Raw genomic sequence first — 14,488 nt, 5'->3', positions numbered from 1 at the left:
TCTTTTGTTTTGTTTTGTTTTTTGTGGCGGCACAATGATGACCAATTCCCTCCGACGTCGTTGCCTTTACAAGACGACCAGCTCGAAGATCCGGTCTCTTGGGAACCAATCTTGTAAAAGCGTCTCATAAAAGCGGAGGTGTTTTTGCATGGTTGGCCTGTATGCTTCCTGTATCATATATTCTCATAGCTTCCCGTCTTTATTGTGGAGAAGAGATCAAGTGCTTTATGATCTGGTCCACCGCACACGTGCAACTCTCAGGACCCGCGTTTCTTTTCACCTGACGCCACCCGGGGTTCCCGCAAGGCAGTAAAGACGCGGACAAAAGGCCGCAGACTACAAAGTGCAGTAGTGCATGGTTGCCACGCAGTCGTAAGATGTTTACTAAGAGGACACGGCGGCGGGAGGCGGGCCCAACCGTGTGTTACCTCGGACTCCCATCAGCTCCCCCTATTCATGTGCGGAATCTCATTGTTTGGCGGGGACATCATTCAAGATGGTGTTTTTAGTGGCCGGAGGGAGGCTCCCACTTCATTAGGGGTCCGAGCGGGAGCGGAGGGTACTACGTCTTGCCCTGACAGTTGTCAGCGGAGGAGGCGGCAGTGGTGAACATTCCCAGAAGATTCACACGAGCGGGGGGAAAAAGGCGGCGGCGGCAGCGGCGTGCGGAAAGCGAAGATGGGAGCCGCCAGTTTGGTTTTAGCCTGCTTGATGCTCACCTTGAGGGCGGTCTTCTCCGACGTCTACCTACAGCCGCACGAGGAGGGTGAGTCCAAGGAACCTTTTCTTACCAAGCTTTGTAGAATATATTTCACTCTAATAATGAGACACTGACTGTATGTTGGAAAATAATTCCACTTTGTGTATTTATTACAGTCATAACAAGAGATAATGCCTTGCATTATCACGTTTAGAAAAAAATCATAATGATAATGCCTTGAATATAGCCTAATATTGGAATAACATTTAAGCAAATTGTGCTTACTCTTTGCCTAAAAGCATAGAAATCGTTTCATTATCTATTCATTCATTCATTTTCTACCGCTACGAGGGTCACGCGGGGGTGCTGGAGCCTATCCCAGCTGTCTTGGGGCGAGAGGTGGGGTCCACCCTAGACTGGTGGCCAGCCAATCCCAGGGCACATATAGACAAACAACCATTCACACTCACATTCATACCTATGGAAAATTTGGAGTGGCTAATTAACCTAGCATGTTTTTGGAATGTGGGAGGAAACCGGAGTACCCGGAGAAAACCCACGCATGCACGGGGAGAACATGCAAACACATATGCTCGAGGGTGGAATCGAACTCGGGTCTCCTAGCTGTGGGGCCTGCATGCTAACCACACCACCACTGTGCAGCCGGTTTGAGCATTAATACAAATAAAAGTATTATTAATTAGTTTCCCTATTAATTATTATCAATAATAATTACTAGGGAAATTAGCATTCTACTTGGTAAATAGCACCATCTAGTGGTCACTTTAATGTACTGCTGCTTCCAACAGTGCAATCTCAATGGACGACACGTTTTTCGCCAATAACTCACAACAGAAGGTCGTATCGAGTCGCAACCGACTTCCGCCCGCGACTCTGTACGACTTCCACTTCCCGAGATACAGCCGTTTTATGGCGGTTATGCCCACTTCCGGTGCTCACAGGAAGTCGGGGGTGGTCCCAAATGAAAGCCCGTGCCCGCTTATGGGAGGGGGGGGGGGGGTTCGGACTTGGGTTCATCTTGATAATGCTAAAAAAAAAATGCTAGACCTTCCTTGTTTGTCATTTCATATGATTTAGAATTGTCTGTTCTTAGTTATGCTAGCTCCAAGTGTTTTTCCTTGGCTGTGGTTTGATATTGTTTTCATTAGAGCTCAATGAAACGGTCATCTGCACCAATGACCACATGGAGGTGGTCATCCCCGGCGCCTTCTTCCTGCGTAAAGATCCTCCAGTCTATGCAAGTCACCTAATTCCAGCTGCTTATTATTATTAGGATTATTATTTTTATTCATTTTCTTTTTAAATGTTTGTCCTGTTGTGTCAGGTTTGGGATTTGCATCTAAATGACCCCGAATGCCGAGGGGTGGAGGTGGGCGACGACTATGTCTTCAGCGTGAAGACCAATCTGTCTGACTGCGGGACCGTCACGGTAAGAGCCCCCCCGGTTGGCAGGGTGGGGGGGGCATGACTTCCAGAGAAGTTGTTGAAGACAGAATCTACTTTACATCTTCATTATTGACATTGTTTCTGATTTCACAACATTTTTCTTACTCGTCCAGCGCACCCTCCACCCACCACCCACCACCGCCCCCTCCATCCCCCCTCCATCCCCCCTCCATCTTCCATTCACCCCTTCCACCACTCCCTGCCTTGAATGGCCTCCTGGTTCTAAATTATCAGTACTGGAAATGATGATTGTTTGTTTGAATACAAGGGGGTGGGGCTTGCAACTCATTGAGAGGGGGTGGGGGTGGGGGTGGGGCTTGAGGAGTAAGAAAAAGTTCACACCATCAGGATGAAGGCGGTGCCAGCTTTTCACCTTCTCCTTCTTTTCCAGACTTGCTACTCGCCTCACACGTACGTAGTCAGTGCTCGTGTCGTTACCAGCAGGTCGGTAAAAGAAAAAAACCTCCAAGAGGGGACCTCAAATGAGTCCCGAGTCCCGACTTTTAGGGGTTTTCAGCAACAGTCAAGCATCACCAGAGTGTGGTCAGGCAGGAAAAGGGTCACCCAGAACTCCTCGCTTGTGAAATGGCGGCCTTGTAGCGGTTTACACTTGAAAATCCTGTAACAGTTATTTGGTATATGTCTCTATGGCACGCTTATGCAAAGACTGGCTGGGGGATATTGCAGTACGGCTTGCAGTACATTTAAAAAATATCATTTCAAAAGAAAACTTTAAAAATTAGCTGTACTTTTACCGGAATAATGTCAGAAAAAAAGGTCATTTGATGATAACATTATGACGAAAAATAACCCCATTTTAGTAACATAAATTTGAAATATAAATCATGTTTGACATCTCTAGTCTACTATATTAGGTAATAAGAGTATAAAGATGACTATAGGGGTGTTATTTCATGTCTAGAGGGCTCTAATAATGCTAAAAAGTGTATTTTGCAGGTTGAAAACAGGTTTTCTAAGTCTTACAGTATATGCCTTATTATTTATTCCATATTGGGTAACAGGAGTGTATGTAGCGTATGGGGGAGTGACGACTATAGGGGTGTTATTTCATGTCTAGAGGGCTCTGATCACATTAAAAAGTGTGTTTCGAAGTTAGTAAACAGGTTTTCTATGTCTTATTATGTGTACTATATTAGGTAATAGGAGTGTAAAGGTGACTATAGGGGTGTTATTTCATGTCTAGAGGGCTCTAATCACATTAAAAGGTGTATTTAAAAGGTGGCAAACATGTTTTCTGTGTCTTATTATGTGTACTATATTGGGTAACAGGAGTGTAAAGGTAACTATAGGGGTGTTATTTCATGTCTGGAGAGCTCTAATCACTTTAACAAGTGTATTTAAAAGGTGGCAAACATGTTTTCTATGTCTCATATGTCTTATTACGTCTACAATTGTGGGTAATAATAAGAGTGCAAAGGTGACTGTAGGGGTGCTATTTCATCTCTAGAGAGCTCTAATAATGCTAAAAGGCACATAAGACAATGTTCACGGCCCAAGTCAGGATATTGGCATCCTTGGAAATAAACATTGACTGATATGCTTGTTTTGTGATCCCTCAGACCTCGGACGACTCACACATCATGTTCGTCAACACCATACACCACAACGACACGGATGTGATCACCAGGAACTACATCAACATCACCTTCGTGTGCCGCTACCCCATCAACTACATGGTCCAGCAGCCCGCTGGGGAAAACATGATCCGTGTGGACGTCAGGTGAGCGTCAGGCCGATGGGGTGGGTGCATCGTCGCTTTTTCCATTGACGGCGATGCCGACCTTCTCGCCACAGGACCATCACGCTGAACACGGAGGACGGCAACTTTTCCGTGTCCATGCTGCTGTTCAAAGACGAGGCCTTCCTGGACAGGTGGACCACGGTGCCCTCGCTCACCCTGGACGATGACATCTTTGTCAAAGTCTTCATGGTAACTACGAGGATTTGCAACGTTCTTAACTCTTTCAATCCCAGCACACAATGTTGTGTTCAATGGCCGTATAAACATGGGACCTACCAAAAGAAAGACCAGACTCCTGTTGGGTTCTACTTTTTTCCCTTTCCCTAGCTTGTAGCATGCTAGCCAGGCACCCGTTGGCTTTACTGACTTGATTGATTGATTGATTTTTCTCCACAGATTCCAGCTCACCTGATGCTGCGCATAGAGAGGTGCTGGGCCACGCCCACCAGTGACCCGTACAGCAACATCCAGTACACCTTCATCAGAGACAGGTGTGTGTGTGTGTGTGTGTGTGTGTGTGTGTAATGTGAGCTAACAGTGATTTGATGGACGCTGTGGTGAAATTGTGTGTGTGTCACATTGTGCTATTGGACCACACTTCCACGAGGGGCTCGGACTGGAAAAGTGAAATGAGAGAGTTTGTTGCAGGACAGGACAGGCAGAAGCTGTGGCAGCCTGATCATGTGACCCTGGGAGTGAGAGAGTTTGCGTTTCAACAGCTGTGCACGTCCTTGACAACAAGGCAGCAATGAAAGCGTGGCGGGGAGGGGGGGGGGCAACACATAAAGTCTCTTTAACGTTGCAATCCGTCAGGAAATGGTGTTTTTTTAAATCTCACTGTCCTCCCTGACTACTTTGTGCCCCGCCCGTCTCAGCTGCCCAGTGTTGACGAACCAGCGGACCCTGAGCGTGCTGAAGAACGGCCAGGGTCCCGAGGCCATGTTCAGGATCCAAATGTTCAAGTTTGTGGGCGGCTCTTACTCCAACGTCTTCCTCCACTGCAACGTCCAGATCTGCCACAGCGGCGTCGGCCTGTGCCAGCCCGTGAGTGCACTCTCGCAGCCCGCGCCGCGCCGCACTCGGACAAGTAGCGTGGCTCGCTTCACGTCCTTAATTTAGACACAAACCAGCCTCAAGACACGTGAGCTGGCAGCTCCAAATAAAAACCTTCACCAGCTCTTCTCTCCACGTTTCTACATCTTCCAGAACTGCTCGGCTGAAGACGGCTTCATGAGGACACGGCGGGACGTACCCCTATCCCACACGGTGTCCTACGGACCCATAAGGCGGCTGCCCAATGACGGCAAAACGCCCAATTCCAGTATGTTCTTTTCTTTTCTCAACTGGTGGGTCGGGACCCCAAAATGGGTAAATAGGACTAAATAAAAATGTACAACATATAAAAAAAAATCATTCATATGACTAAATAAAAATATACAACATATTAACATTTATATGACTTAATGAAAATATGCAACATATAAACATTTATATGACTAAAACATATCGATAAACATTGATATGACTAAATAAAAATATACATCATATAAAAACATTTGTATGACTAAATAAAAATATACAACATACAAATAAACATTTATGACTACATAAAAATATACAACATATAAACATTTATATGACTAAATAGAAATATACAACATATTAATTAACATTTCTATGACTCTTACCTAATACAAAATAATAAAGTACATACAATAAAAAATATAAATATTAGTGTAAAGTGTAAAAAGAAAAAAATCAAAAGAACAATTACTTCAATAATAACACTAAAAATAATAATAAATTACACAAAATAAAAAATCCAAATATTAAAATGACTTAAAAGTATAAAAAACAAAACAATGTCAATAAAATGCTAAAAAAAATAACGACAAATTACATAAAATAGCATATACAAATATAAAAATTAAGTGTAAGAGAAAAATCAAAAGAACAATTACTGAAATGTAAGAAAATGCAAAAATAAAAATAAATAATACAAATATTACAAAAAAACACTAAGTAATTTAAAAATAAATTTTCAAAAAGCCAGAAGTAAAAAAAATGTAAAAAAATTACACAAATAACAATGACTCAAAAATATAGAAAATAACAAAAGTGTAGAAATAAATAAAAAGTTGAAATGACTAAAATGACAGTAAAACCAGAGTGAAATAAAAGTGTGTTAAAGGTGACGGAATCACCTTTGTAAAATGTGTGTTTGAAAACACTGAGTAGTCTCTAACGGCACATTCCCTCTCCCTCATCCAGACGCGGGCCGAGTCCCTCCGGTGGAGACTTTTGTCCTGGGTGGGCTGCTGGTGGTCCTGCTGGTCATCACGGGGGTGTTTGGGAAGCTGTGGATTCGTTCCAGACGGTTCTACCCGGCTCGTGAAGCGCAGCTCACCCTGTCTAACATTCACCACATCTCGGAGGTGGCATCGTGAGACCAGGATGATGCTTTATGTTTGACTTCAATAAAGAGTTCCATGACATTATTACACACCTTATTGTCTGTCTCAGTGATATGTCAAATGTGTACAACCTGCACTCTTCTGTCCAGTCCATTCCAAATCAATTATATTTCTATCTTATTGTGTCATTATTTTGCTGTATGACAACTCCACGCATCCATGATTGGATGCTTCTAAAACGTACGTTTGTTATTCCTTTAAATTAGTACTTGTGTCTTATGAACATTGCTGTTTTTTTTCCTGTTTATTACACCGAGCACACTGATTGGTTCAGCCAACCCACGTGATTAATTCCATGCGTGATGACGCAATAGCGGGGCGCCCCAAAGTAGCTCCATAGCAAAATTCAGCACAGCGGGGCAACACCGAGCGACATTTAGTGCGCTAAGATTTTTTGGGGGGGACCGTGGACAACATCCCCTAAATGTATGTAGTATTTTTGTCTGTTGGAGCTGATATAAACTAAAACAAGCCGGACAACGCGCCGAGAGTTCCCCAACTCCGGGTAAGAAGCTAGCGGCTAACCGCGGAGGCTAAACGGTGTAGCATGCTAGCTTGTTTTGGCCATGTTGTTGATCTTTTGTTTGACAAAGTTCTCTCACTTGATTTAATAGGGTTAATATATGAAACTAAACTGCCATATAATCACCCCGGTAACTATACAAGCTAAGTTGGCACTCCGCCTGTTAACTGTCGATTTATTAACCGCGTTGTTTGTTGTTTACGGCTCACTTTACAGTATCTTGCGGCTATTGTCGTCTAAACGCTAAACAATAGCTCCCCTGTGCAACGCCGGATTTGCATGCGGTGTTGCGTTTGGGTCACATTGGAACTTTTGTTATCCCGGAAATCCCCTTGATACAAGTGCGCTTGTTGTGCAATGACCCCGCGGTCTTTAGGGGGGCTAAGGGGTCACAAAAAGCCCCAAAAGGGGGGGGGGCGTCTGTAAAAAAGTGAAGAAGTGACGCTTCCGCGTAACCAAAGAGCAGTGTTGTGAAATGTTACAGCACCAGCATCACATTTAGTCAACACTTCCAGGCCGTGTGTGTGTTTATGGAACACATGAGCAATAATATGTTGACACTGGGATCTATTAATGACATCATGTGACAAAAACACCGGAAATAGTATCAGTTATGCTCTGTAACTTGTACAAAGTGACACCATTGCTTTTAGCCTTGTTTTTACTTTTGAATGAATGTATGGATGTTGTATTTTAATGCATCTTTATAGACTATAGAGAGATATATATAGTTTGTCTTCATGTATTGATTGATTATTAATATATAATGAATGAATTTATTTAAATCTTGTTTCACTGATGATGTTTTTTTTGCCCAGCATTGAGTTAAAAAACATGTATATGACTAAATAAAAATATACAACATATACCGTATTTTGTGGACTATAAGTCGCTCCGGAGTATAAGTCGCAGGAACAGCCAACCTATGAAAAAAAGTGCCACTTATAGTTCGGAAAATGCGGTAAATAAACATTTATATGACTAAATAAAAATATACAACATATAAATAAACATTTATATTTTTTTTGCTCAGCTTTGAGTTGTCGCACTTTTCCTGGCGGTCCTTGAATGCACCATCATTGGTATTAAAACTTGTGCGGTACATAAACATTAGCAACACTGGCTGTGTGATGCAACAGGCCTAACATTCCACTTGCATTCTAACGTCAGCTGACAGCCGGCACAGCTTTATTTTACGATGTGTAGCAAAGCCTGCTCTTTGACAGGCGTTTACACAGGGTGGAGTTTTTATCATGTTTGGTGCTCGAACGCAACTAAGTTTCTAATGTGTGATTATGCTGGAAAAAGTGCGGTGAAAAAATGTTGTTTTTCTTTTCAGGGTTGCCCCCCCCCCCTTTCCCTGCCAGCCGGGCAAGGAACAGTCGCGTTGAAATGGAGACTCTGCACCCCCACTGCCTTAAATGCATCAACAGGAGATGCATGGTGAGACCGGAGGCGGGCCTTTCCTGTGATCTGATTGGCTGCCCGCTGGTGTGCGGCGCCGTCCTCCACGCCTGCAAGCTCCCGGAGCACCGCTTGCTGTGCCCGTACGAGCGCCTGCCGTGCCTCAACAGCGGCTTCGGCTGCCCCTTCAGCGTGGCCAGGATCAAGATGGCGCAGCACCTGGAGACGTGCCCCGCCAGCATCGTGTGCTGCACCATGGAGTGGAACCGCTGGCCCGTCAGCTACGCCGACCGCAAGTCCTACGAGAACCTGAGCAAAGACTTTGACGAGGTGGAGCAGCTGGACATGGCGCTGGCTCTGCAGGACCAGAGGATGCTCCTGGAGTCCCTCAAGGTCGCCACCACCGTGCCCAAGAACGGCGACAAGGAGGCAGACGACAAGATGGCCACGACGCCGAGCGAGGCGGCCAACGGGGCGGTGGAGATGGAGGAGGAGCCGTACAGCGACCTGTATCGGGCCTCGGTGGAGACGAGTCGGAGCTTAGCGGCGGCCTTGGACATCCTCACTAACGCTACGGACATCGACGCCCTGGTCGGCAACTTAAGCGGAGACGGCGCCGACGGGGAGAACGGAGGTTGTCACGCGGATGATGTCATCGGCGGGGGAAAGAACGTGGACATGCAAGAGAGTGACTCCGATTCAGATTGCGAGCTGGGGGCGGTGGGGGGGGCGGACTGCGCCGCGGGCACAGGCGCAGACGGAGATGTCCCCACCTGGCCAGAGGAGGAGGACTTTGTGGAGATCTTCTTTGACGAAAAGGAGGACATCATGGAAGACCCCGTGGAGGACTCCAACGCGGTGTGGCCGGAGGTGCCTCAGAATTACATCCCCGGGGCTGTGGCGCTGGAGCCCGACGCCCAAGCGCTGCCCCCGCCCATGCCCTTCTTGCTGTCGGAGAACGTGAGGAATAACTTTTTGCACCAGCTTCCCACCGAGCTGAGGTATCGCTGCCTGGAGCGCAAGCTGCAGAGCGTGGAGGTGCTCCGTGGAATCAGCATGTTCACGTTTAACGGCCGCCGGGCCCTGCTGTCGGACCCGTACTTGTTCAGAGCCAAAATGGAGGACAAGGCGGTGGACACGTCCGACCTGGACGTGGCCGACGACCCCATGGGGCTGCACGGCATCGACCTCATCACCGCCGCCTTGCTCTTCTGCCTGGGCGACTCCCCGGGGGGGCGCGGCATCTCCGATAGCAGGTTCGTGGATGGCTACCACATCGATTTCGGCACGCAGACCTTCTCCTTCCCGTCGGCCATCCTGGCCACAAACACCATGGTGGGCGACATCGCGTCGGCGTCGGCGTGCGACCACGCCAGCCCCCAGCTGTCCAACCCCAGCCCCTTCCACACGCTGAGGCTGGACCTGGTGCTGGAGTGCGTGGCCCGCTACCAAACCAAGCAGCGCTCCATGTTCACCTTCGTGTGCGGCCAGCTCTTTCGGCGCGACGAGTTCTCCTCTCACTTCAAGAACGTCCACGGCGACATCCACGCCGGCCTCAACGGCTGGATGGAGCAACGCTGCCCTCTGGCCTACTACGGCTGCACCTACTCCCAAAGACGCTTCTGCCCGTCCGTGCAGGGCTTTCGCATCATCCACGACAGGCACCTGGGCTCCTTTGGGGTCCAGCCGGGTCTGCCCCTGAAAAGCGGCGACAAGGTGCCGAGGAGCGCCCGGCGCTTGGGTGCCCACGGCGACCAGTTCAGCAGCCTCCCGTTTGAGGTGCTGCAGCACGTGGCCAGCTTCCTGGACAGCTTCAGCCTGTGTCAGCTCTCCAGGGTGTCCCGCACCATGAGGGACGTCTGCGCCAGCCTGCTGCAGATGCGAGGCATGGTGGTCCTGCTGTGGGAGAAGAAACGGCGGGAAGACGGCTCGCCATCGTGGCAGATCACGGACAAGGTGTGTTTACTGCGCTTAAAGGTCTTGGTAGTTTTGGAAACATTTTGTACTGGTGACGCGCTAATGCTAATATGCTAATGCTAATATGGTAATGGTTTCATTTCATTTGAACATGCATCAGATTCCAATTGAGTGCATCCCATAATCAGTTCCCAGTTCCACATGTCCAAAAGGAGTAGGAAGAAGCAAAGCTTATTAAATCCTACCCCTCCATCTGCTACTTTTACAATCACTAACTCTTACATTTGTTCACTTCCTGCTTTCCTAATATAGTTTGTTATTTTTTTTTATTTTATTTTTGTCACGTACTTTTGAATAATAGATTTGAATTCTTCTTCATTTTTTTATATTTTATATTTTAATTTTTTTATTATAAAATGAATAATGAATTAAAATTATTTTTACAAATGAGAATTAAAAATACACTTATAAAGAATGAAAAATAAATAATTATTTACGTATGTGGAAATAAAGACCACATCTTAAATGAATTAGGTAAGCATAACTATGCATGGGATGATTCTATTATCATTTAAAAACATGAATAAAACCATAAAAATATTACAAATAAATTGATGACATATCGTAGTCTTGGCTTGAATTCCATCCACATAAGCCCTTAATAATCTTTGTTTTAGTCTGTGCTAATAAACTAATAAAAAGTTCACTATGACATTTAATCCTCCCTAAGTCTCGCAGTGACACCCCTTCAAAATAAAGTTCACCAAATTTCATCCCAATTTGAGTCGCATTTCTGCACAGGCGTGGTTTTTTTTTTCTCATTTATTTTTTCAACAGGTGTGGCGCTTCAGCACGGCGTTCGGCACGGTCAACGAGTGGAAGTTCGCCAACATCACCAGCATGGCCGACCACCTGAAGACGTGCAAGTTCAACACGGTGGCGCGGCGCGAGGAGGCCATCCCGCTGCCCTGCATGTGCTTCACCCGCGAGCTCACCAAGGAGGGCAGGTGTTTACGCTCGGTCCTCAAGCCCGTGGCCTGAGTGCCCCCCCCACCTCCCCCACCTCACCCCCTCACCCTACGATAAGAATAAGAGTAATAACTATAACGTGTTTACAGAAGTACCACCTGATATTCTCCTAATGCTGCAACCTGACGGCTTGAACCAAACCACTGTTGTGTACATAATCACTGAGTAGTATTTTTTATACACCATAACGTCAGTACTGTGGTACATCGGTGCGGGTGGGCGGGCCGACTCCGAAGACTCCGTCTCAACGACACAGGAAATGACCGTGTCCCGTTCCGACGGTATTGCGTGAAAAAAACGACAAGTCCCCAACGAGCGGTCGCTAGAAACGGGTTCCACGCTCATCATTTTTTCTGGCTGGTGGATTAGGACGTAGAGCAAAGTAAAAACCACACGGACAATCGAGATGACGATTTCATTCGGTTATTATGATTATTATTATTATCGGCGGATTTTTGCCTTTTGCCGTCAGATAGTACATGAGAGTTTTTGCCCTGTTTTTTGACTTTTCGATGCTCTGCTTACAATCGGGTTACAATCCGCCGGCGTCTTCATTGCAGGGGTGTCCAAAGGTTCTTCCGGTGGGGGGGGGGTCACATAGTGAACAATGAAAGGACGCCACCTTTGATAACGGCCATATCTGTTTTTGTCATATGGCTGAAAACCTCACTTCCTCCATTTTGGCTGTTTTTTTTTTTGTTTTTTTTTTCCCCCTAACCGACTGTCATTTTCTCGAATTTTGGAAAATATAATATTTTTTTTCTAATATTTCAGCTGTAGTTTGGTCAACTTTTTTCACTTTTTCTTTGCATATTTTGACTTTTTTTTCTTTTTTTTTTAATTCTTTATTCTTTATTTGTACAATTGCAGCTGTTGGTTTTTAATTCCTGCTGTTTTCTTTATTCTCACATTTTCAACTTCACTCCAGTAGTATCACTTTTTCATTTTTGTTTCTTATATTAGGACTTTTAAAAAATGTTTTTAAAATTAATAGAATTATTTGTATATATTTTTCCAAAAATGACAATATTAGTTTTTTTTATAATACGGCTTTAAAAACGCTTTAATATTTCAAATTTATGCAACTAAAATGACGTTATTCTGACTTTCTCATGATTTTGTCTCATCATATTTTTACTTAATTTCCTTTTTTAAAAAAAAAAAAAAAGTGTAGTATTCTTGTTGAGTTCTCTTTTTAGAAGAAGAAAAAAAAGACTGACACAAACGGCCCAAGAACTGCACTTTGGACACCCCTTTGCTTTTCAATTTCTTGCACAGGAGCGGACACCGTTTCATACGCGCCACCCGCAGGGGGCTTATTGCAAATGTTTCTACTGAAAGCGCCATGCCCATCTTGCCGTGTTAAAAAAAACAAAACAATAATAACTGAAATGAAATGTAGCAGGTGAGCGGTGAAGTATCGAAAGCTAAAGAAGAAGCGAGCGTCAGAAAACAACCTGCGGGCCAGGTCGTCTGGCAGCCGCCGAAGACCCTCGCCAGCCATACTTGACTTGACTACGGGTAGCGCAGGCGCGGCGGTCCGAGCGGGATGGGGGCGCTCCAGCAGCCCCACGGAAAAGTTGGAAGAGTTGTGTGGAAAGTAGCGCCTTGCCGTGTTTTTCTACCAACGTGCTGCGTTGTGGTTTTAGGATTTCCGCTGATGTGAGCAACGTGTTCAAAAAAAAAAAAAAGTGTTTTCTTGTTTTTATATGTCAATTATTATTATTATTATTTTTTTTTTTTACAGTTAGTGGTACTCGGAAAGCCGCCCGCTTGTGGCGTCTTTCCAAGTGACGTATTTGCACATGAAGCATGTACTGTAAAATGTGGTGACGATTCCGCATGTGTTTGCTGACTTTAGTTCCTGGTAGGGTCGGGTTCTCAGGCACGGTGCGTTCAATGAGCACATCTTCGCGTGAACAACCGGGAAAACGGGGGCTGGATTTTATTTGCTTTGTTTCGTGCAATCCTTCTTCATCACCTCGGTTGTGTTCAGCCTTCCGAGACGTTTTTAGGATTGTTTTCACTCCAGCTGTGAAGTGTGCTTTCACCACCATATGCCAGCTTCATTTCTTTGAACTTTTGAAGCGTTTTCTGAAGAAGAATAAAGAGACTCCTCTTCTTTCTTTCTTCTTGCGCTTTTGTACAAAAACACACGCAGGCATGCTGACATACGACGAGATGGTATTTCAACATTATTATTATTTTTTAATTACCGTGGGATATGAGGGCCACATTTGGAAAAAAGAATTGAGAATAAAGTTCTAAACTTATTCGGGAAAAAATGCTGTTTGGTCAAAGTCCATTAGCTGTCTCAGGCAATGCCTGTAACAACAGAGCATGAAAACAATCAGTCAAATAAAGTTTTAAATTTACTGCAATGAAGTTGTAAATTTAGGAGAAAAAAAAGAAAAATTCTGAGAAAGTCGTTGATTTACTAAAAGCCGTAAATTAACTCGAAAAAAAGCGACATTTACAAGAATCAAGTGGTACATTTACAATATGAAAGTTGTAAATTAGGAGAAATAAAGTTTAAAATTAATTGCAACAAAGTCGTAAATTGATGAGAACATTTTTTTGTAAATTTACAATCAAATTTTACATTTTCAATAAGTCATAACTTGTGAAAAATACGTTGTAGATTCACAAGAATAAAGTTGCAAATTTATGAGAAAAGTCATTGATTTACTAAACTAAAATGGTACATTCACAAGAAAAAAAGTTGTCGATTTACTCAAAGTCGTGAATCATGACAAAGAAAAAGTTGTAAGCTGTCTCGGGCAATGCCTGTTACAACAGAGCATGAAAATAATCAGTCAAGTCGTAAATGATTAGAAATCAAGTTTTAAATTGACTGCAATGAAGTCGTAAATTTAGGAGAAAGGTTGTAAACGATTTACTACACTAAAATGGTCAATTTACAGGAAAAATGTCATAAATTATGAGAAATAAAGTTGTAAATTTACAAGGAAAAAGTGGTCACATTACCTTTGCCCAAGGCCAAAGGTCACACAAGTACCCCTTTTTCATAGCCGGCTCAGGCAACGCCTGTCAAGACGGGAGCATGGGATTTCCAAAATAAAATGTATGAGAAACAAAATTAGGAATAATCTAAATCAGGCGTATTAAAAACGAAAAAAAAGGGAAAATAAACGGATAAATAACTGTTTGGTTTTAGTTGGCTTTTGTCTCGCACGCGCGGTATCGAATCG

The 14,488-nt window shown here is 44.5% G+C and overlaps 2 protein-coding genes across 2 annotated transcripts; both read left to right on the top strand.

The window, feature by feature from the left end:
• Positions 1–626: 626 nt before the first annotated feature.
• LOC131107098 (pancreatic secretory granule membrane major glycoprotein GP2) lies at positions 627–6,600 on the top strand. The gene is made up of 9 exons (XM_058056781.2): positions 627–766; positions 1,870–1,958; positions 2,046–2,150; positions 3,748–3,908; positions 3,983–4,118; positions 4,326–4,420; positions 4,805–4,973; positions 5,136–5,250; positions 6,201–6,600. The coding sequence occupies exons 1-9, from the start codon at positions 679–681 to the stop codon at positions 6,374–6,376; spliced, it is 1,134 nt and encodes a 377-aa protein (XP_057912764.2). The 5' UTR covers positions 627–678; the 3' UTR covers positions 6,377–6,600.
• A 108-nt stretch (positions 6,601–6,708) lies between these two features.
• On the top strand, positions 6,709–13,405 carry fbxo30a (F-box protein 30a). Its single transcript, XM_058056780.2, has 3 exons — positions 6,709–6,908; positions 8,266–10,286; positions 11,085–13,405. Exons 2-3 carry the CDS (start codon positions 8,319–8,321, stop codon positions 11,286–11,288), a joined length of 2,172 nt encoding a protein of 723 aa, XP_057912763.2. The 5' UTR covers positions 6,709–6,908; positions 8,266–8,318; the 3' UTR covers positions 11,289–13,405.
• The last annotated feature ends 1,083 nt before the right edge of the window (positions 13,406–14,488 follow it).

The sequence above is a fragment of the Doryrhamphus excisus genome, linkage group LG19 (genome assembly GCF_037039965.1).
Source record: "Doryrhamphus excisus strain RoL-2023G ecotype Guam linkage group LG19, RoL_Dexc_Guam_v1.1, whole genome shotgun sequence".
Taxonomy (NCBI): domain Eukaryota; kingdom Metazoa; phylum Chordata; class Actinopteri; order Syngnathiformes; family Syngnathidae; genus Doryrhamphus; species Doryrhamphus excisus.
The sequence above is the reverse complement of the archived record's forward strand: the minus strand, read 5'-3'. Positions and strand labels throughout refer to the sequence as shown.

What these genes read in the sequence shown, in the direction of transcription:
- LOC131107098 (XM_058056781.2), top strand. Translation starts at nt 679, where the DNA reads ATGGGAGCCGCCAGTTTGGTTTTAGCCTGCTTGATGCTCACCTTGAGG. An exon ending in TCTTTGTCAAAGTCTTCATG is followed by an intron (nt 4,119 to 4,325) that starts GTAACTACGAGG and finishes TTTTCTCCACAG; the next exon opens with ATTCCAGCTCACCTGATGCT. An exon ending in GCGTCGGCCTGTGCCAGCCC is followed by an intron (nt 4,974 to 5,135) that starts GTGAGTGCACTC and finishes TACATCTTCCAG; the next exon opens with AACTGCTCGGCTGAAGACGG.
- fbxo30a (XM_058056780.2), top strand. Translation starts at nt 8,319, where the DNA reads ATGGAGACTCTGCACCCCCACTGCCTTAAATGCATCAACAGGAGATGC. An exon ending in CGTGGCAGATCACGGACAAG is followed by an intron (nt 10,287 to 11,084) that starts GTGTGTTTACTG and finishes TTTTTTCAACAG; the next exon opens with GTGTGGCGCTTCAGCACGGC.